The sequence below is a fragment of the Scyliorhinus canicula genome, chromosome 29 (assembly GCF_902713615.1).
Source record: "Scyliorhinus canicula chromosome 29, sScyCan1.1, whole genome shotgun sequence".
Taxonomy (NCBI): domain Eukaryota; kingdom Metazoa; phylum Chordata; class Chondrichthyes; order Carcharhiniformes; family Scyliorhinidae; genus Scyliorhinus; species Scyliorhinus canicula.
Window position 1 is genome coordinate 8,222,475 of NC_052174.1, and position 22,921 is coordinate 8,245,395.

General features: G+C 51.2%; 2 protein-coding genes across 2 annotated transcripts in view; both read left to right on the top strand.

Moving 5' to 3' along the window:
* LOC119958295 (GRB10-interacting GYF protein 2-like) overlaps positions 1-18,129 on the top strand; it is a 120,155-nt gene extending 102,026 nt beyond the window's left edge. Inside the window, 8 exon segments of the mRNA XM_038786729.1 lie at positions 6,348-6,436; positions 10,456-10,590; positions 11,589-11,732; positions 12,260-12,478; positions 15,294-15,386; positions 16,635-16,691; positions 16,693-16,800; positions 17,899-18,129. Coding sequence (XP_038642657.1) covers positions 6,348-6,436; positions 10,456-10,590; positions 11,589-11,732; positions 12,260-12,478; positions 15,294-15,386; positions 16,635-16,691; positions 16,693-16,800; positions 17,899-18,129 — 1,076 coding nt within the window.
* Positions 14,169-22,921, top strand: part of LOC119958339 — a 45,381-nt gene continuing 36,628 nt past the window's right edge. Inside the window, exon 1 of the mRNA XM_038786781.1 lies at positions 14,169-14,203. The gene's annotated coding sequence lies outside the window, so the exon portion shown is untranslated. The remainder of the gene's footprint in view (positions 14,204-22,921) is intronic.

Here is a 22,921-nt window from a genome sequence, read left to right on the forward strand (position 1 = left end):
TGAGCTTTCCTTTTAACATCCATAAGACTTGAAACAAAACCTTTAACAGAAGCACCTCAGGTTTAACTTCACTACTGAGAACAGTTACCACGTTGAAATCTGCAAATGGACATTCATAAACTTGCAGAGATTCACACACATCCTGCTGTGACTGCAGCATCTCCAAAACTAAAATGAAACCAAACCCACCCTGCATCAAAAAACCTAAAGCGAAAGTAAAAAGCTGAAAGACAGCCCAGCTCCACCCACTCTCTGACATCACTGCAATAATAAACACCCATTTCTTAAAGTTACTCTCACTACAGATACTTATATACACACACATTTCTTAAAGGTACTCTTACATGACACCCCCCCCCCCCAAGAAAAAAAAAATAAACCAACTACTTCAAGATGGTTTCATTTTTCACCTTTTCACTATCCTTTAAGAAATGCACGCAGTAAATATACTTTTTCATTTAAAAAAAACAACACACGCAAACAGGTACAATAACATAGTCCATTTCTTTTTGTTCCTCTTCCTCCAACTGGAATCCTTCTCGATTGACAATCTCTTTGAACAAGAAGGTCTCTGCACGATCCGTCCATTTCTCCCTGCCTCGGCATTTCTCTTTAAAGTCAGATACTTTAGTTCAATCTGATCACAGAGTCCCTTGTAATTCTCCAACACAGGAGCATTGGTTATCACAGCTTTCAGGCAATCAAATGCCTGTTAAAAGTCCGCTGTCCACTGAAATTTTTGACATTTCTTCAAGTCCATCAGTGCTACAAAAACCTTTCACAAATGTTCGATCAAATCCACTCATGCCAAGAAATCGCATTATTTCCCTTTGTGTCGAGGGTATCAGAAACTCCTCAAGGAAAGTGACTTGGGCTTTTCCAAATTCACTTTTGGCTAGGTTTATCACCAAACCAGCCTCCTGAAGTCGATTGAATAACTCCATCAGATGTTTGAAATGTTGTTTCCATGTCTGGCTGAAAATTACCAGATCGTCGATGTATGCCGTACAATTGGGTAATCCTGAAATGACTTTGTTAACCATTGAAATATGGCTGGGGCGCTTTACATGCCAAATGGCATAACTTTGAATTGGTATATATCATCTGGAGTCACAAAAGCTGAAATCTCCTTCGCCCTTTCGGATAAAGGTACCTGCCAGTAACCTTTAAGTAAATCCAGTTTGGAAATAAAAGCTGATTGTCTCACTTTCGCACTGCAATCCTCCAAACGTGGGATAGGATAAGAGTCTGCTCTTGTAACTGCATTAACCTTTCTATAGTCCCCACACACTGTTGGGTACCGTCTGGTTTAGGTACCATCACTATGGGTGAGCTCCATTGGCTGCAACCCACTTCAATTATGCCATTTTTAAGCATACTCTCAAACTCTTTGTTAACCTGTGCCAATTTTAAAGGGTTAAGTCTGTATGGATGTTGTTTGATTGGAACAGCATTTCCCACATCTACATCATGTACAGCCATTTTAGTACTTCCCAATTTATCTTTAACAACTTGTCCATGTGATATCACTAACTCTGGAAGGTAACTCAACAATTTATCCCAATTTTTAAGAACATCCTCATTTTCCAATTTAATTTGAGGTATGTCAAATTCAGTCATCTGGATTTGGTTCGTCACTTTGAGTTAGAATCATTAAAACCTCCTTTTTCTCTCCTTCCCTTTCAAAGTACCTTTTAAGCATATTCACATGACCCACTCGGTGAGTCTTCCTTCTATCTGGTGATTTTACCACATAATTCACCTCACTTAATTTCCTTTCAATCTGATAAGGTCCACAAAACCTAGCTTTTAAAGGTTCACCTACGACTGGTAACAACACTAAAACTTTATCTCCACTGGCAAAACTACAAACTTTGGATTTCTTGTCCGCTACCCATTTCATCACATTTTGTGCAACTTTTAAATGTTGTCTATCCAATTCCCCTGCTCTATTTAATGATTCCCTAAAATTTGACACGTAATCCAATAATGTAATTTCCGATTTCTCACTCACCAATTTTTCCTTAATCAATTTAAGTGGTCCTCTTACCGCATGATCAAAAATTAGTTCAAAAGGACTGAATTTGGTTGACTCATTCGGTGCATCCCTAATTGCAAACAGTACGAATGGAATTCCTTTATCCCAATCCTCTGGATAATCTTGACAATAAGCCCTCAACATTGTCTTTAATGTCTGATACCACCTTTCTAATGCTCCCTGCAATTCTGGATGGTACGCAGTTGATTTAAATTGTTTTATTCCTAAGCTCTTCATAACTTCTTCGAATAACCTTGAGGTAAAATTTGATCCTTGATCCGATTGTATTTTTGTGGGTAGTCCATATCTCATAAAGAATTTAAGTAACTCCTCCACAATCTTTTTAGCTGTAATATTACGTACTGGAATGGCCTCTGGAAACCTGGTAGACACATCCATTATAGTCAAAAGATATTGATTCCCACTTATCGTTTTAGGAAGTGGTCCTACGTAATCAATTAGGACCCATGTAAAAGGTTCCTCAAATGTTAGAATGGGTATTAAGGGCACTGGTTTTATCACTGCTTGAGGTTTCCCTATCACTTGACATGTGTGACATGATTGACAACATTTAACTACATCTTTATGTCGTCCAGGCCATTAAAAATGTTTTTGTATTTTTAGCTTGAGTTTTCCTTATTCCCAAATGACCTCCCACTGGTACCTCATGTGCAACTCGCAACACTTCCTTTCTATACCTTACCGGCAATACTACTTGACGAACTTCTGCCCACCTTTCATCCGCCTGCATATGTAAATGTCTCCATTTTCTCATCAAGACATCACTTTTACGGTAATAACACTCTGGTATATACTGAGATTCCTCTTCCGTGTATGCTTTCTGATACATACGTTTTATTTCTACATCTTGCTGTTATAATGCTGCCAATTTTCCTGAACTAAAAATATCCGCCTCATCCTCCACCTGTTCTTGTTCTTTTTCAACCATCTGACCAAAAATAGTTTCTGATAATTGCACTTCAACGTCATCTTCACTCTTTGATTTCTCCTCTTGTCTTAACCTGTGACTTTGCGACCTTGTTACTACACAATCCCGAAAAATCCCTGGATATTCGTCCTTCAACACTTCAGTTGTCAGATTTTCCACTGGCTTATCAACCACAGTAGGCATCACTCCCACCTGCGATCCAGCTGTATCATTAGCCAAGATAAACTGTATTCCTGGACAAGATAGTTTCTCTATTACTCCTGCTACCACTTCACCACTCATCACTGGACTTTTCAAGCTTACCGTATATAATGGAACACTACTCCTCTCGCCCTGAATTCCATATATTACCACCTTTTCTGGCAATATTCTTCCCAAACGACATAACTCCTCATCTCTTACCATTAAAGATTGACTCGCTCTCGTATCTCTTAAAATTGCGACTTCTTTACCTGCTCCCCCTGATGCACATGAGTAAACTTTACCCACACAAGTAAATTCTTTAAAGACATATGGCACCTTCTTATCAATCACCTCTTGATCAGGCTGTACAATCTTTTGCACCTCCTTCGCTTCACTTGGGCTTTCCTTTATCAAACCCCACTGTCTTATCCTGTTTTACCACATCAGCCTTCCCAGTGCTTTTCTTCAACCACCAACACTGTGACTTTACATGGCCAATTTATCGCAGTGAAAACATTGAAAATTTTCACGTCTCTTCCATCATCCTGGATTTCTTTTTTAATCTGACGTACGCTCTCCTTATTATCTCCCATCAGATCACCTTTGCCGTTACCACTTGAGTATTTCTCATGTCCCCAGTTTCTATCCCTCACCGGCTGAAACTGATGTCGGAAACCAAGCTTTGATTTATGAACTTATTCATAATCATCTGCCATTTCTGCTGCTAACCTCACAGTTTTAAACTTCTGCTCTTCCACATGAGTCCTCACTACATCAGGAATTGAATTTTTAAACTCCTCCAAAAGTATAATTTCTCTGAGAGCTTCATACATTTGGTCTATTTTCAAAGCCCTTATCCACCGATCAGAATTACTCTGTTTGAGCCTTTCAAACACCATGTATGTTTGATCAAATTCTTTCCTTAAATTTCTAAACCTTTGTCTGTAGGCTTCAGGCACTAGTTCATATGCACCTAAGATGGATTTTTTCACCTCCTCATAGAACATGCAGTGCAGAAGGAGGCCATTCGGCCCATCGAGTCTGCACCGACCCACTTAAACCCCCACTTCCACCCAATCCCCACAACCCAACAACCCCTCCTAACCTTTTTGGTCACTAAGGGTAATTTATCATGGCCAATCCACCTAACCTGCATGTCTTTGGACTGTGGGAGGAAACCGGAGTACCCGGAGGAAACCCACGCAGACACGGGGAGAACATGCAGACTCCGCACAGATAGTGACCCAGCGGGGAATCGAACCTGGGACCCTGGCGCTGTGAAGCCACAGTGCTATCCACTTGTGCTACCGTGCTCCCCAAATACATCCCAGATACCTCCTCTAGTAGTGAGGCAAACACTTCACTAGCCCTACATATCAGCTTTGTTTGGATCAGTTATACCAACATGTCCTGTGGCCATTTCATTTGTTTACCTACCGTTTCAAATGAAATGAAAAAGGCTTCTACCTCCTTCTCATCAAACTTTGGCAATGCTTGGACATATTTAAATAGATTCCCACCAAGCCTGCGACTTTGACGCTGTTGATCACTATCCTCATCACTATCATTCAACTGTACGTTTCCCTTTACGTCTGCCAATTTTAACTGACTTGTCATGTTTCATGGCCATTTTCTGAAGTTCAAACTCTCTCTCTTTATCTTTTTCCCTGATCTGTATCTCCCTTTTTCTTTTTGTTCTGCAGGGGCTATTCTTTCTGTTTTCCTTTCTTTTCTCTCTTTTTCCTCTTTTGTATTCAAGCTGCTTTAATTCTTTCTCATGTTCCATTTGCTTAATTTGTAACTGAATTTTTGCCATTTCCAATGAGTCAAACTGTATCTCAGGCAACTTTAAATGCTTAGCCACCGCCATAATCACCTCATATTTTCGCATTTGGTCAGGTAATGTTAACTGCAATGTTTTTGCCACATCTAAAAGTCTGCTTTTAGCCTCTGTCTGTAAGGTACTGCGTGTGACCGTCTCCACCCCCAAAAACTTCAGAGCCTCTGAAGGAGCCATTGTACACAACACATTCCCCACTTAAACTAAAATACCACACCTGAAAAACAACCACAATATGCTCACCCCTCACTGTCTTTAAGTTCGCTAAGCCAATCCAATAGATAGACTTTTATCCCCCTCGAGCCCCCAATTTGTTATGGGCCAATGTTTAGAGAACCCCAAGTGTATCATGGAGCTGACCCACAACTTTCAATAGATTGCGGTAAGGGGAGCACACGGCCCACTATACAGGTGTGGTACCCCAGAAATGGAAAAGTATTTTTAAAGCAAAACAGTGTTTTTTCTATGACAAGTTAACCTTTTTAGAACATAGTGAACATCTTAGCAACCATCAATTCAAATACAACCCCCAAAGAATACAACGCTAAGTAATTCTTGAGCTTTCCTTTTAACATCCATAAGACTTGAAACAAAACCTTTTAACAGAAGCACCTCAGGTTTAACTTCACTACTGAGAACAGTTACCACGTTGAAATCAGCAAGTGGACATTCATAAGCTTGCAGAGATTCACACACATCCTGCTGTGACTGCAGCTTCTCCAAAACTAAAAATGAAACCAAACCCACCCTGCATCAAAAAGCCTAACGCGAAAGTAAAAAGCTGACACAGTCGCAGCTCCACCCGCTCTCTGACATCACTGCAGTAATAAACACCCATTTCTTAAAGGTACTCTCACATGACGCCAGGCTTTCTCTGCTGCTTTCCTGTCGGAACAGGGACTATTGCTGGGCTGCACACCTTGCAGCAGGCAGGGACAGCGATAAGAGCGCGCTTTTGGCCGTTGATTTTTGTTGGTAAATTCAAAGCTTTTTATATTGAAAAAGAGATTTATATTATGGGTTGTATCCCATAGAGGTGGCTGATGTTTGTCAAGCCCCGGATCATTGTTGCAAAGTGGCCAACGTTCAAACTTTTTTTTTTTTTTTTGCCGCTCATTTCTTTTATGGCAATCGAGTCCATGGCAGACGGATCCCGTTCCGCTGGGCTCACTCGATTGATTGTGGCTGTTTCAGGACAGACCCACACCAGTGAAGGAACAGAATAAGCGTCTGGGCCACCTGTCCGAGTCTGGCGTGAGGGATGCTTAGTAAATAAATGTTGATTTGGAGACTGAAGACTGGGTTCTGTTTTGAAAAGCGTGCACTTTCTGTTCCAGGGTGTGAAGCAGGTAGCTTGTGGGATTCAGCATCTCAGGGTCCGCTGCTGGAACAAATTCAAAAACTAGAGCGAGAGAAAGCTACAAAAGTAAGATCATGCTGCTTTATTGATGGTTGCCGGAATAGATTTGCTTTGCCTTAATGCGGGAGGAATGGTTGAAATGAAAAATGAAATGAAAATCGCTTATTGTCACGAGTAGGCTTCAATGAAGTTACTGTGAAAAGCCCCTAGTCGCCACATTCCGGCGCCTGTCCGGGGAGGCTGGTACGGGAATCGAACCGTGCTGCTGGCCTGCTTGGTCTGCTTTATAAGCCAGCGATTTAGCCTTGTGAGCTAAACCAGCCCCAGAGGTTCACAGTGGGCATGGCGTCCAGGTGCAATGAGGTGACGTGGGCTTTCAAAATGGGCCGTGATATCGCCATGGTACCAAATCCTCCACTTTCATCGCTGACTAGAAACTTGCAGCACATCAGGGGGAGGGGCCACTCGCCGCTCGTGTCTGTGCTGGCTTAGTTTGCTTCAGTCATGGTGAAGCTGATCTGTTAAAGCATTGCACTGATTTCCTTCTTTGGAAAATTGATGTCCCCATCTTCCATCACTATTCGATCAGGCTCCAGCTTAATAGGAGGTATTCTGTAAAGAACAAAGAAAATTAGAGCACAGGAACAGGCCCTTCGGCTCTCCCAGCCTGCGCCGATCCAGATCCTCTATCTAAACCTGTCTCCTATTTTCCAGGGTCTACTTCCCTCTGTTCCCGCCCATTCATATACCTGTCTAGATGCCTCTTAAATGATGCTATCGTGCCCGCCTCTACCACCTCCGCTGGTAAAGCGTTCCAGGCATCCACCACCCTCTGCGTAAAAAACTTTCCACGCACATCTCCCTTAAACGTTCCCCCTTTCACCTTGAAATCGTGACCCCTTGTAGCTGACACCCCCACTCTTGGGAAAAGCTTGTTGCTATCCACCCTGTCCATACCTCTCATAATTTTGTAGACCTCAATCAGGTCCCCCCCTCAACCTCCGTCTTTCCAACGAAAACAGGAGACTAAATACCTGGGGTTAGTACTTGCCTCTGGCCTCGGCCTCCAATCCAGGCATGCCGACCATCTCTCGCGACCTGATTAGTGTCAGTCCCTTGTGCGTGTTCCCACATTCACCGTGCAAAGTATTACGGCCAAGCTGAGTCATTGTCACTGGGCTCTTCCAGCCAGGCTCACTGGCTGGTGATCAGATGTGGGAGCCTTTTGTTTTTCCACAACTATGTCTCCAGGCACTTTACACCCAGTGAATCATAGAATCATAGAATTTACAGTGCAGAAGGAGGCCAATCGGCCCATCGAGTCTGCACCGGCTCTTTGAAAGAGCACCCTACCCAAGGTCAACACCTCCACCCTATCCCCATAACCCAGTAACCCCACCCAACACTATGGGCAATTTTGGACACTAAGGGCAATTTAGCATGGCCAATCCACCCTAACCCGCACATCTTTGGACTGTGGGAGGAAACCGGAGCACCCGGAGGAAACCCACGCAGACACGGGGAGGACGTGCAGACTCCGCACAGACAGTGACCCAAGCCGGGAATCGAACCTGGGACCCTGGAGCTGTGAAGCAATTGTGCTAACCACAATGCTACCGTGCTGCCCCAAGTGGAAGCACTAATGTAATGTAGGAAATGTGGCCACCAATTTACGCACAGCACCCTCCCACACGGGGCACCCTCCCACACGGGGCAGTGTGACAGCACCCTCCCACATGGGGCACCCTCCCACATGGGGCACCCTCCCACATGGGGCACCCTCCCACATGGGGCACCCTCCCACATGGGGCACCCTCCCACATGGGGCACCCTCCCACATGGGGCACCCTCCCACACGGGGCACCCTCCCACATGGGGCACCCTCCCACATGGGGCACCCTCCCACACGGGGCACCCTCCCACACGGGGCACCCTCCCACACGGGGCACCCTCCCACACTGGGCACCCTCCCACACGGGGCACCCTCCCACAGGGAGCAGCGTGACAGCACCCTCCCACACAGGGTACCCTCCCACACAGGGTACCCTCCCACACAGGGTACCCTCCCACACGGGGTACCCTCCCACACTGGGCACCCTCCCACACTGGGCACCCTCCCACACGGAGCACCCTCCCACACGGGGCACCCTCCCACACGGGGCACCCTCCCACACGGGGCACCCTCCCACACTGGGCACCCTCCCACACGGAGCACCGTCCCACACGGGGCAGTGTGACAGCACCGTCCCACACGGGGCAGTGTGACAGCACCCTCCCACACGGGGCACCCTCCCACACGGGGCACCCTCCCACACGGGGTACCCTCCCACACGGGGCACCCTCCCACACGGGGCAGCGTGACAGCACCCTCTCACACGGGGTACCCTCCCACAGGGGGCAGTGTAACAGCACCCTCCCACACGGGGTACCCTCCCACAGGGAGCAGCGTGACAGCACCCTCCCACACGGGGCACCCTCCCACAGGGAGCAGCGTGACAGCACCCTCCCACACGGGGCACCCTCCCACACGGGGCAGTGTAACAGCACCCTCCCACATGGGGCAGTGTAACAGCACGCTCCCACACGAGGCACCCTCCCACACGGGGCAGTGTGACAGCACCCTCCCACACGGGGCAGTGTGACAGCACCCTCCCACACGGGGCACCCTCCCACACGGGGCAGTGTAACAGCACCCTCCCACACGGGGCACCCTCCCACACGGGGCAGTGTAACAGCACCCTCCCACACGGGGCAGTGTGACAGCACGCTCCCACACGAGGCACCCTCCCACACGGGGCAGTGTGACAGCACCCTCCCACACGGGGCAGTGTGACAGCACCCTCCCACACTGGGCACCCTCCCACACTGGGCACCCTCCCACTGGGCACCCTCCCACACTGGGCACCCTCTCACACGGGGCACCCTCCCACACGGGGCACCCTCCCACACGGAGCACCCTCCCACACGGAGCACCCTCCCACACGGGGCACCCTCCCACACGGGGCACCCTCCCACACGGGGCACCCTCCCACACGGGGCAGGGGGATAATGAGCAGATATTCTTGTTGTGATGTTGATTGAGGAATAAATATTGGCCCAGGACAATGAGGATAGACAACATTTCTGCTGCTCTTCAAAAATGTTGCCACGGGATCTTTAACATCCTCCCCATCAGGAAGGTGGGACCTCGGTTTAATGTCCAATCTGAAAGGTTGCAGCTGTGGTAGTGCGGCTTTCCCTCAGTGCTGAAACTTGTGCGTGAAGCCTGAACTCTGCGCCTTCTGACTAAGAAGCGAGAGTGGTAGCCACCGACCGCTGCTCAACCCCGTGGCACAGTGGCCAACAGTGGCATCCCTCGTGCCCACATTGGAGACTGGGGGTTGAATGTGAGGCCTCCTGGTCTTCGGCTGTTAACTGCCGACTTTACAGTTGAGTTTTTCAGGGAGCTGATTGTTGTGTTTAAACCACCGTGAACCATTCTTACTGACCTTGAAAGTAAACTGCAAACACTAGCTATTGTTACGTCAAAAGATCACGAGTAAAATGGAATATTTGCAAGGTTTCAGACAATAATAACCAGGCTGGCGTTTAAGGTAGTTTGGTTTTCATCACGCTGGATTACCTGGCACCTCTGCCCCACTGCTCCCACTCCATTCTCCGCTTCTACATTGTGACAGGTCACTGAGACTGCGCCTACATTACAGCTGTATAATGTTACTGAGACTGCGCCTACATTACAGCTGTATAATGTTACTGAGACTGCGCCTACATTACAGCTGTATAATGTTACTGAGACTGCGCCTACATTACAGCTGTATAATGCTTTCGTCTCGGTGTGGGCATGGAAGATGTATGCACCAGGCAATAAGGTCCAACTCCGGAGCAAGGCACAGTGAGATCTTTGCGGTTAAGGGACACCCCCCCACAAACTCCTCCCCCCCACCCCCATTTACGCAAACCCTCAGTCCGGGAGCGGTGGCAGAGACTTGGCCAACCTTCAACCCGGCGCGGTGTCAGGAGAGGCTGTGTGGGTGGAGTGTACATTGCGGATCGCCGTTGCCGTAACAGGAACATTCCTATTTCAGCTAAAGCAGGAGCGAAGAGACGTAGAACTCAGGAACAAAAGGGAGGAGGATGACCGGAAACGGCAAGATGAAATCCGGTGGCAAGAGGAAGAACGCAAGCGTAGGGATGAGGACGAGCTGACTAGGAGGAAGCAGGTAATGTCCTCCCCCTCCCCCCGTGTACGACTCATTACGCAAACCTGCTCCCGTGTCCCATGGGAGTTTCACATAGTTTCTTCTATAGGCCAGCGGCTCTCCGGATTAGTAGATTTGTTTTCACCTTTTCAGGCAGGAGCTGGTTCAGTGAGTGTGGCATCGATGTGATGTGGAATGTGAGGTATTCACTTTGGTAAGACGGGGCAAGTACAGTAAAAGCTGTGAACTGGTTAATGTCAGCGGCTAGTGAGACAGGGATGTGCGGGGCAAGTTAGCATTGCAGCTGCAGCTAACAATTGGGAAGGCAGAGCACTCCCTTTAATGCAAGTGCTCTGGAGTACACGAATGAAGGCGTCTTCCTACAATTGTGCGGGGATTGGGTGAGACCACACCGGGGCGACACGGCGGCACGGTGGGTTAGCACTACTGCCTCACAGCGCCAGGGACCCAGGTTCGATTCCAGCCTCGGGTGACTGTCTGTGTGGACGTTGAACGTTCTCCCCCGTGTCTGCTTGGGTTTCCTCCCACAGTCCAAAGATATGCAGCTTAGGGTGGATTGGCCGCGCTAGATTGCCCCTTAGTGTCCAGGGATCTGCAGGTTAGATGGGGTTCTGGGGATAGGGCGAGGAAATGGGCCTGGGTAGGGTGTTCTTTCGAAGAGTCGGTGCAGATTCGATGGGCCGAATGGCCTCCTGCACTGTAGGGATTCTATAACTAATGCTGTGTGCAGTTCTCGTCTCCATATTTAAGAAAGGATATATTTGCCATGGAGGCGGGACAGCAGAGGTTCGTGTGTTTGGTCCCTGGGACGGGAGGATTGCTCGGTGAAAGGCAGAGTAAATGGGGCCTGAATTCTTTGGATCTTACTGAAACCTGAAGGGGCTTGACGGGGTAGAGAGCCGAGAGGCTGGGGAACCCAGAACCCAGAGCGCAGTCTCTGGATAAAGGGGCTAATCCGCTGAGCCAGCCCAAAACTGACTCAGCCCGTTCTCTTCCAGGAGGAGGTGGTCCGATTCCAGAGGGAGCAGCAGGAGGAGGCCGCCCGGCGCCAAAGAGAGGAGGACGATCGGCGGCAAGAGGAGGCCATGAGGCGACGGGACGAGGAGGAAAGGCGGCAGATGGAGGACATCCTCCGGAAGCAGGTGACTTGACGCGTCTTCAAACACGCCGTTTGCCTTCATTGAATGACGGAAACCTCTGGCAGAGGAGGAGGCCGTTCGACCCGTTGTGTCAATACTAGCTCCCAGCGAGAGTAATTATGAGTAGTTCCATACTTTTGTTCGGAGCGCTGCAAGTTCCTGAAGTACCTTCAATTTGTGCCACCTTTTCGGGTAATGCATTCCAGATCCCGACAACTGAGCGCAAAAGAAATCCCATCTCCCCCTGCCCCCTCCTTTTTTGCCACTGATTTTTAAATCTGGTCTTTTGGTTATTAACACCAAAGGGAATGATCTTTCTCGATCTCGCCCCTAGCATCAGCTCTGTAATCCACCCCTCTGCCCTCTTCAGAAACGCCGTTAGTTTCATTTGTGTTTTCCGTCTCCGCGTTCCCATTCCTAGCGCCCGTCCCAGAGGTTGGAGCTGGCTCCTTGTTTGTCCAGCTTACCCGTGAATGTGCCTGTGCCTGTGCCTCTCACCGACTCCGCGCGGACGCGCCTTGTTGTTCCAGGAGAAGGACCGTCGGCAGCAGGATGAGACCCGACGGTGGCTGGAGGAAGAGGAGAGCCGGCGGCAGCTGGAGGAAGAGGCCAGGCGCAGGCTCGCCGAGGAGGAGGATCGCAAACGCAAGGAGATGGACCTGCAGCTTCAGCGGCAGCAGGAGCTGCTGAGACACAGGCAGCAGGAGGCCCTGAGGCGGTTACAGCAGCAGCAGTTAGCACACATAAAGGTAGCACTCGCGCATCAGCGTCTCTGTAGCTTGGTGCAACTGGATATTACAGTCCTGCATTTGGCTCCTGTCAGACTGATACAATTAAAGTCACCCTGCTGACTCTGCACTTTATTAAAATGGAAGGAGCCTGGCCTTCCTCAACCTAGTGACAGTGATATTGCACTCACGGCGTAGTTCCCAGTACAGCATAGCTCTCCTATACTGTATGGCCATTCTCTCTATCGCACTCTCGCTTTCTCTCTCGCTCTTTCTCGCTCTTTCTCTCACTCTCATTCTCTTGCTTTGTCCCTCGTTCTCTCGCTCTCGTTCTCTCGCTCTCGTTCTCTCGCTCTCGTTCTCTCGCTCTCGTTCTCTCGCTCTCGTTCTCTCGTTCTCTCGCTCTCGCTCTCTCTCTCTCTCGCTCTCTCGCTCTCGTTCTCTCGCTCTCGTTCTCTCGCTCTCGTTCTCTCGCTCTCGTTCTCTCGCTCTCGTTCTCTCGCTCTCGTTCTCTCGCTCTCGTTCTCTCGCTCTCGTTCTCTCGCTCTCGTTCTCTCGCTCTCGTTCTCTCGCTCTCTTTCTCTCGCTCTCTTTCTCTCGCTCTCTTTCTCTCGCTCTCTTTCTCTCGCTCTCTTTCTCTCGCTCTCTTTCTCTCGCTCTTTTTCTCTCGCTCTCTTTCTCTCGCTTTCCCCGTTCATTTTCTCCTCACTTTCGCCCCTCTCTTGCTTTCCCCCCTCTTGCTTTCCCCCCTCTTGCTTTCCCCTTCTCTTGCTTTCCCCTCTCGCTTTCCCCCTCTCGCTTTCCCCCTCTCGCTTTCCCCCTTTCTCGCTTTTCCCCCTCTTGCTTTCCCCCTCTCTCGCTTTCGTCCCCCGCTCGCTTTCGTACCCCTCGCTCGCTTTCGTCCCCCTCGCTCGCTTTCGGCCCTCTCCAGAAAGGTAGACAGAGTGCAGTGTCATCCCAGCTTCCCTACAGCCAAAGCCTTTAGCTTCCTCCTGTGGTCCTGGCAGCTGTCCTGAGATATGAGCTTCCACAGAATTTGATAATTGTGCAGTGTAAGTTGTGGAGAAAGGATAGAGTTAAGACACAAAACTTGCAAATGTCATAAACTCCTGCCGGACACAGTAAGCTGTGAGAATGGGCTCCGGAAGAGACCTAGTTACCTCATCACCACCTCTCTCATCTCCCTCTACTAAATGATCAAAGCTGCTGATCCACTACTGGATGGGCAGGGTTTTTCTCCAGCTGAATATTGGGGAGACCGAAGTAATTGTTTTCCAATCCTGCTCCAAGCCCTGTTCCCTAGCTCCTGACTCCAGCTCTCCCCCCTGGCAACAGTCTGGGATTATGCCACGTTTGGCCCTTGCAGCTGCCCCATCTCTTTAAGACTGCCCATCTCCGCAATGTCTCCACCCCAGTCTCAGCTCTTCTGCTGAAAGCTTCGCTCGTGAATCCGTTACCTCTGCACTTGACTGTTCCAATGCAGCGCTGGCCACGTGTCTCACATTTCCACCCTCCCTCTGTAAGCTCGTCTGAAACTTTGAACCAAGTGTTCCGGAGTTGACCTTGTTGACTGGCATTGATCATGGCTGATATTTTCTCATCCCCATTCTCCTGCCTTCTCCCCATAACCCCTGATCCCCTTATTAATCAAGAACCTATCTATCTCTGTCTTAAAGGCACTCAGTCTTCAGGGCAGCAGGGTAGCATGGTGGTTAGCATGAATGCTTCACAGCTCCAGGGTCCCAGGTTCAATTCCCGGCTGGGTTACTGTCTGTGTGGAGTCTGCACGTCCTCCCCCGTGTGTGCGTGGGTTTCCTCCGGGTGCTCCGGTTTCCTCCCACAGTCCAAAGATGTGCGGGTTAGGTGGATTGGCCATGCTAAATTGCCCGTAGTGTCCTAATAAATGTAAGGTTAAGGGGGGGGGGTTGTTGGGTTACGGGTATAGGGCGGATATGTGGGTTTGAGTAGGGTGATCATGGCTCGGCACAACATTGAGGGCCGAAGGGCCTGTTCTGTGCTGTACTGTTCTATGTTCTATGTTCAATGATCTGGTCTCCACAGCCTTCTGCGAGAATGTGTTCCACTGATTCACCCACCCTCTGAAGAAATTCCTCCTCGTCTCAGTCTTAAAGCTTGACGTTCGATAAGTCTTCTGTGTTTAGGGACATCCCCATTCCTCCGGGTTTAACTTCCCCACTTGAAACCAGCATTCGTGGCTGTTTTCTACGTGGTCGCCATTAAATCCAATTGGAAATGCCAGGTGGCAGTCCATCACTGCCAAGTGGTGAGAAGGTAGGATTCTCCACCTCGAGGAATCATGGCAGTGCAGAAGGAGGCTACTTGGCCCATCGAGCCTACACTGACCCTCCGAAAGAGCACCCTAGCTAGGCCCACTCCCATACCCTATCTCTCTAACCTCACCTAACCTTTTGGGCATTGAGGGACAATTTTAGCACGGTCAATCCACCTAACTTGTACATCTTTGGACTGTGGGAGGAAGCCGGAGCACCCGGAGGAAACCCACGCAGATACGCTGGGAGAACGTGCCCGGACGCGGCACGGCAAGGGCAGAACCCGGGTTCCTGGCGCTGTTATGCAGCAGTGCTAACCACCGTGCCACCAAATTGTTGGGGCAAATCGGTTTGATGTATTTAAATAGATGTCAGATGAGCATGAAGGAGCAAAGTACAGGGGGATATGCTGATAGGGTGAGGTGGGGGAGAAACATAGTCGCTGGCTCAGAACAATTGGGTTGGGGAGTCTGCCCCTGTGTTGTAGATGTGTCAACGCTCTAATTAGCGCAAGATGAGAACTGACCTGTTTGTTCCTTCATCAGATCCCATCTTCCAACTCATGGGGGCAGCAGTGCAACTCTGGGCCACCTCTCCAGAAGCTGGAGGAAGAGCGGGAACGACAGCGCAGGGAGGAGGTAAGGCGGATAAGATTAGGCCCTCTTAAAACCTGCGCCACACCCTGTCGCTCGCCGCCTGTCCAAGAGCTCGGCTTTTTGTCTGTGGCGGGCTGTTCGGCATCATGTGGCTTCGCTGGAGCCTGACCCTTCGCCCAGCCATTCAGTTTCTTCTCGAGCGTTGAACCGCAGAGTTCTTGCCCTGATCTGTTATTGGGATACCGGGCGGGGAGAATTCCTGCCACCTGTCGACATCCCTGGTGCAGAGAAGCTGGTCAGAGTATTGACTGTCACAACTTGCGGACAATGGAACTCTTTGGGATTTGTATTGTGCATCTCGGCACTGAGCCACCAGGGTAGCGGGTGGTGGTGGAATTAAAGGGACTCAGGGTGGATTGCACGATTGCTTTACTGATTGGAGCACAGAATGGCTGCAATGTTTTCTGAAGCTGGCCAAAATGCTGTTGAGTTTTCATTTCTTGGTAATCTGATGCAGGAATGTCAATGATCCTACTCTCTTGTTGCGATATGTTGCCTCGGGTCCCATTGTGAGGTCTCGCGCGGTGATCATCTGAACTAGTCGGTTCTGCTGGCCCACACGCACCCCCCCACAAACAGGCTGACTCAGTAAGAGTGCGACAGGAGCTCTCTGTCTATAATGTGAGCCTGCAAACCCTGTGTGGGTCTGTGCGTGTGTCGGTCTGCCTGTGTCGATGCGAGCATACCTCGCAGAGGTCACTAGGCGGAGAATTCACAGCAAGAATCACGTCCTGTACCCCGCCCTCGCCGGATGGCCGGGGCTGTTAGCTGCACCTTTCACCGGGCCGAGATCAAACAACCAGCACAGGCCTCGAACGGAATGTGCACTTTCTCCTCTGTATCTAAGCTAATGGGCAGCTCTGTTCTCAAATTGACATCTGCTCCAGTCAGCAAATACCAGCTGCATTTCTGTGGCCCCTTCAACCTACCCAAGGATCGCGAGGCGCTCCGCATGAATATAATTGAGTTTAAATATTGAGGCTGATGAGGAGGTATTAAGACGAGACGGAAAGCTCGCTCAATGAGAAGCGAGACCGAGTGGGTTAGAGAGCAAAATCGGCCGCAGCTCAGACTCCTCGGGCGTATTTCTGCCAACTGGTCCTGTTCAAAGAGTTGGGCGAGTCTCGATGCACAAGCCCCATCCATCCTCTGTCCACGGGAGCCACAAAAGGAGAAGCAGTGAACACTACTTGTTTTAAAATGAGTGAATATTAATATTCTCTGTCGCAGCAGTGTCGTCAGCAACAGGAGATAATGAAAGCCCTTCAGCAGCACCAGCAGCAGAAATCACCCTGGCTGGAACAGTCTCCCCAAGCAGAGTATGTCTGTCAAATCGCTACTTGACATGCAACAGGAGCTGCAGAAACAGCAACAGCAAAGGCAACAAGCACGAGCAGTGAGTATCCTTCAGCCCAACCAAATACAATTCCTGCTACACCGCGCACCCCTCCGCCCTGTCAGCAGGATTATACAGCGGCAAGCTGTCCAGCTGTGCTGGGCAGCACATCTCAACTGAGCACCGCATCACCGCCCGCAGCGCCCACGCCCGCTCTCTGGGCCGCCCACGCCCGCTCTCTGGGCCGCCCACGCCCGCTCTCTGGGCCGCCCGCGCCCGCTCTCTGGGCCGCCCGCGCCCGCTCTCTGGGCCGCCCGCGCCCGCTCTCTGGGCCGCCCACGCCCGCTCTCTGGGCCGCCCACGCCCGCTCTCTGGGCCGCCCACGCCCGCTCTCTGGGCCGCCCGCGCCCGCTCTCTGGGCCGCCCGTGCCCGCTCTCTGGGCCGCCCGCGCCCGCTCTCTGGGCCGCCCGCGCCCGCTCTCTGGGCCGCCCGCGCCCGCTCTCTGGGCCGCCCACGCCCGCTCTCTGGGCCGCCCACGCCCGCTCTCTGGGCCGCCCACGCCCGCTCTCTGGGCCGCCCACGCCCGCTCTCTGGGCCGCCCACGCCCGCTCTCTGGGCCGCCCACGCCCGCTCTCTGGGCCGCCCATGCCCGCTCTCTGGGCCGCCCACGCCCGCTCTCTGGGCCGCCCACGCCCGCTCTCTGGGCCGCCCACGCCCGCTCTCTGGGCCGCCCGCCCCACACGCATTCCAATTAGACTTTTCCGGGGAGAAAGATAGAATCCCATTGTTAAACCTGTCATTCTATAGTTTTGTCTCCTTAAACCCGTTTCCTACCTCTCTACCCACGTCTTATTCCTCACTTCCTCTTTTCCCCATCAGTCTCCCTGAACACACACTGAATTCGTCTTTTCCCTCCTGTTCTCCTCATACCCCCTCGTTCCCTCCCCAATGACCCCTCCCACGGAGTAGATAATTGGCCTCTGGCCTTGCCCTATTCCCCCTCCCTATTGTGTCTGAGCCGGATGAGCTGCTGCTAACCAGTGACCGTTGTCTGCTTGTTACTGTGTTCACAGTTCGATAAACTGATGGGGTAATGGCCCCGATTATATTGCCTTGATTTTCCTCATTCCCTGCTGAATAATTTTTCCTGCCCACAGCATTCCAGTATTCCCATCAACAACTCTGCAGTGTGGGGGCTGCCCAGTCAGTGGGGCTCCGATATGAACAGCATGTGGAGTTTACATGAAAGTAAGAACTCTAACATCAGCCTATGGGGCGACGATGCTGTGAAGAGCACGGGGCCTGTGATCAGGAGCGCAGGGCTGAAGAACAGCAGGAGCAGCCCCTCACTCAGGTTTGTCTGTCCCAGTCTCCCAAACTCCGCATAGTGCTTAGTTTCTCAGGCTTTCAGAAGCGGTTGAGTTTTTGATTGCGCACAATCGGTTTCTGAGTGCACCTGTGAGGTGTGCGGGCGGGAGGGGAAGTGTGTGTATGCTCGGCTGGGGGAGGCTGTGAGTGCACGGCCCAGCTAGGCAGGGGAGGTCGGCCTGGCGTGTGCCCGGGACTCTGGCGGGGAAGGGAGGTCGGCCTGGTGTATGCCCGGGACTCTGGCGGGGAAGGGAGGTCGGGCTTGTTCGCGTGGCTGGAGCAGGGGAGAGAGGTCAGGTGTGCATGGGGGCTGGGGTTGGGGTGGGGGAGAGAGGGCAGGTGTGCATGCACGCTGGGGCGGGGGAAGAGGTCGGGTGTGCATGGGGGCTGGGGTTGGGGTGGGGGAGACAGGGCAGGTGTGCATGCACGCTGGGGCAGCGCGATTGAGTTAGTGCACACTGGAGAGGGAGTGATTGAGTTAGCACACACTGGAGAGGGAGTGATTGAGTTAGTGCGCACACTGGAGAGGGAGTGATTGAGTTAGTGCGCACACTGGAGAGGGTGTGATTGAGTTAGTGCTGCACACTGGAGAGGGAGTGATTGAGTTAGTGCGCACTGGAGAGGGAGTGATTGAGTTAGTGCGCACACTGGAGAGGGTGTGATTGAGTTAGTGCTGCACACTGGAGAGGGAGTGATTGAGTTGTGCGCACACTGGAGAGGGAGGGATTGAGTTAGCGCACACTGGAGAGGGAGTGATTGAGTTAGCGCGCACACTGGAGAGGGAGTGATTGAGTTAGTGCGCACACTGGAGAGGGAGTGATTGAGTTAGTGCGCACACTGGAGAGGGAGTGATTGAGTTAGCACACACTGGAGAGGGAGTGATTGAGTTAGTGCGCACACTGGAGAGGGAGTGATTGAGTTAGTGCACACTGGAGAGGGAGTGATTGAGTTAGTGCGCACACTGGAGAGGGAGTGATTGAGTTAGCGCACACTGGAGAGGGTGATTGAGTTAGTGCGCACTGGAGAGGGAGTGATTGAGTTAGTGCGCACTGGAGAGGGACTGATTGAGTTAGTGCGCACACTGGAGAGGGTGTGATTGAGTTAGTGCGCACACTGGAGAGGGAGTGATTGAGTTAGTGCGCACACGGAGAGGGAGTGATTGAGTTAGTGCGCACACTGGAGAGGGAGTGATTGAGTTAGCACACACTGGAGAGGGAGTGATTGTTAGTGCGCTCACTGGAGAGGGAGTGATTGAGTTAGTGCGCACACTGGAGAGGGAGTGATTGAGTTAGCACACACTGGAGAGGGAGTGATTGAGTTAGTGCGCACACTGGAGAGGGAGTGATTGAGTTAGTGCACACACTGGAGAGGGAGTGATTGAGTTAGTGCGCACACTGGAGAGGGAGTGATTGAGTTGCTGCACACTGGAGAGGGAGTGATTGAGTTAGTGTGCACACTGGAGAGGGGAGTGATTGAGTTAGTGCGCACTGGAGAGGGAGTGATTGAGTTAGTGCTCACTGGAGAGGGAGTGATTGAGTTAGCACACACCGGAGAGGGAGTGATTGAGTTAGTGCATACTGGAGAGGGAGTGATTGAGTTAGCACACACTGGAGAGGGAGTGATTGAGTTAGTGCGCACACTGGAGAGGGAGTGATTGAGTTAGCGCTCACTGGAGTGGGAGTGATTGAGTTAGTGCACACACTGGAGAGGGGGTGATTGAGTTAGTGCGCACACTGGAGAGGGAGTGATTGAGTTAGTGCGCACACTGGAGAGGGAGTGATTGTGTTAGTGCGCACACTGGAGAGGGAGTGATTGAGTCAGTGCACACTGGAGAGGGAGTGATTGAGTTAGCACACACTGGAGAGGGAGTGATTGAGTTAGTGCGCACACTGGAGAGGGAGTGATCGAGTTGCTACCCACTGGAGAGGGAGTGATTGAGTTAGCACACACTGGAGAGGGAGTGATTGAGTTAGTGCGCACTGGAGAGGGAGTGATTGAGTTAGCACACACTGGAGAGGGAGTGATTGAGTTAGTGCGCACACTGGAGAGGGAGTGATTGAGTTAGTGCGCACACTGGAGAGGGAGTGATTGAGTTAGTGCTCACTGGAGAGGGAGGGATTGAGTTAGTGCGCACACTGGAGAGGGAGTGATTGAGTCAGTGCACACTGGAGAGGGAGTGATTGAGTTAGTGCACACTGGAGAGGGAGTGATTGAGTTAGTGCGCACACTGGAGAGGGAGTGATTGAGTTGCTGCACACTGGAGAGGAGTGATTGAGTTAGCACACACTGGAGAGGGAGTGATTGAGTTAGTGCGCTCACTGGAGAGGGAGTGATTGAGTTAGTGCGCACACTGGAGAGGGAGTGATTGAGTTAGCACACACTGGAGAGGGAGTGATTGAGTTAGTGCGCACACTGGAGAGGAAGTGATTGAGTTACTGCACACACTGGAGAGGGAGTGATTGATTTAGTGCGCACACTGGAGAGGGAGTGATTGAGTTGCTGCACACTGGAGAGGGAGTGATTGAGTTAGTGTGCACACTGGAGAGGGAGTGATTGAGTTAGTGCGCACTGGAGAGGGAGTGATTGAGTTAGTGCTCACTGGAGAGGGAGTGATTGAGTTAGCACACACCGGAGAGGGAGTGATTGAGTTAGTGCATACTGGAGAGGGAGTGATTGAGTTAGCACACACTGGAGAGGGAGTGATTGAGTTAGTGCGCACACTGGAGAGGGAGTGATTGAGTTAGCGCACACTGGGGAGGGAGTGATTGAGTTAGTGCGCACACTGGAGAGGGAGTGATTGAGTCAGCGCACACTGGAGAGGGAGTGATTGAGTTAGTGCGCACACTGGAGAGGGAGTGATTGAGTTTGTGCGCACACCGGAGAGGGAGTGATTGAGTTAGTGCGCACACTGGAGAGGGGGGATTGAGTTAGTGCGCACACTGGAGAGGGAGTGATTGAGTTGCTGCCCACTGGAGAGGGAGTGATTGAGTTAGTGCGCACACTGGAGAGGGAGTGATTGAGTTAGTGCGCACACTGGAGAGGGAGTGATTGAGTTAGTGCGCACACTGGAGAGGGAGGGATTGAGTTAGTGCGCACACTGGAGAGGGAGTGATTGAGTTAGCGCACACTGGAGAGGGAGTGATTGAGTTAGTGCACACACTGGAGGGGAGTGATTGAGTTAGTGCGCACACTGGAGAGGGAGTGATTGAGTTAGCACACACTGGAGAGGGAGTGATTGAGTTAGTGCGCACACTGGAGAGGGAGTGATTGTGTTAGTGCGCACACTGGAGAGGGAGTGATTGAGTCAGTGCACACTGGAGAGGGAGTGATTGAGTTAGCACACACTGGAGAGGGAGTGATTGAGTTAGTGCGCACACTGGAGAGGGAGTGATCGAGTTGCTACCCACTGGAGAGGGAGTGATTGAGTTAGCACACACTGGAGAGGGAGTGATTGAGTTAGTGCGCACTGGAGAGGGAGTGATTGAGTTAGCACACACTGGAGAGGGAGTGATTGAGTTAGTGCGCACACTGGAGAGGGAGTGATTGAGTTAGTGCGCACACTGGAGAGGGAGTGATTGAGTTAGTGCTCACTGGAGAGGGAGTGATTGAGTTAGTGCGCACACTGGAGAGGGAGTGATTGAGTCAGTGCACACTGGAGAGGGAGTGATTGAGTTAGTGCACACTGGAGAGGGAGTGATTGAGTTAGTGCGCACACTGGAGAGGGAGTGATTGAGTTGCTGCACACTGGAGAGGAAGTGATTGAGTTAGCACACACTGGAGAGGGAGTGATTGAGTTAGTGCGCACACTGGAGAGGGAGTGATTGAGTTAGTGCGCCACTGGAGAGGGAGTGATTGAGTTAGCACACCTGGAGAGGGAGTGATTGAGTTAGTGCGCACACTGGAGAGGAAGTGATTGAGTTACTGCACACACTGGAGGGGAGTGATTGATTTAGTGCGCACATGGAGAGGAGTGATTGAGTTGCTGCACACTGGAGAGGGAGTGATTGAGTTAGTGCGCACACACTGGAGAGGAGTGATTGATTAGTGCACACTGGAGAGGAGTGATTGAGTTAGTGCTCACTGGAGAGGGAGTGATTGAGTTAGCACACACCGGAGAGGGAGTGATTGAGTTAGTGCATACTGGAGAGGGAGTGATTGAGTTAGCACACACTGGAGAGGGAGTGATTGAGTTAGTGCGCACACTGGAGAGGAGTGATTGAGTTAGCGCACACTGGAGAGGGAGTGATTGAGTTAGTGCACACACTGGAGAGGGAGTGATTGAGTTAGTGCGCACACTGGAGAGGGAGTGATTGAGTCAGCGCACACTGGAGAGGGAGTGATTGAGTTAGTGCGCACACTGGAGAGGGACGAGGAGAGGGAGTGATTGAGTTAGTGCGCACACTGGAGAGGGAGTGATTGAGTTAGTGCGCACACTGGAGAGGGAGTGATCGAGTTGCTACCCACTGGAGAGGGAGTGATTGAGTTAGCACACACTGGAGAGGGAGTGATTGAGTTAGTGCGCACACTGGAGAGGGAGTGATTGAGTTAGCACACACTGGAGAGGGAGTGATTGAGTTAGTGCGCACACTGGAGAGGGAGTGATTGAGTTAGTGCGCACACTGGAGAGGGAGTGATTGAGTTAGTGCTCACTGGAGAGGGAGTGATTGAGTTAGTGCGCACACTGGAGAGGGAGTGATTGAGTTAGTGCACACTGGAGAGGGAGTGATTGAGTTAGTGCGCACACTGGAGAGGGAGTGATTGAGTTAGTGCGCACACTGGAGAGGGAGTGATTGAGTTAGTGCGCACACTGGA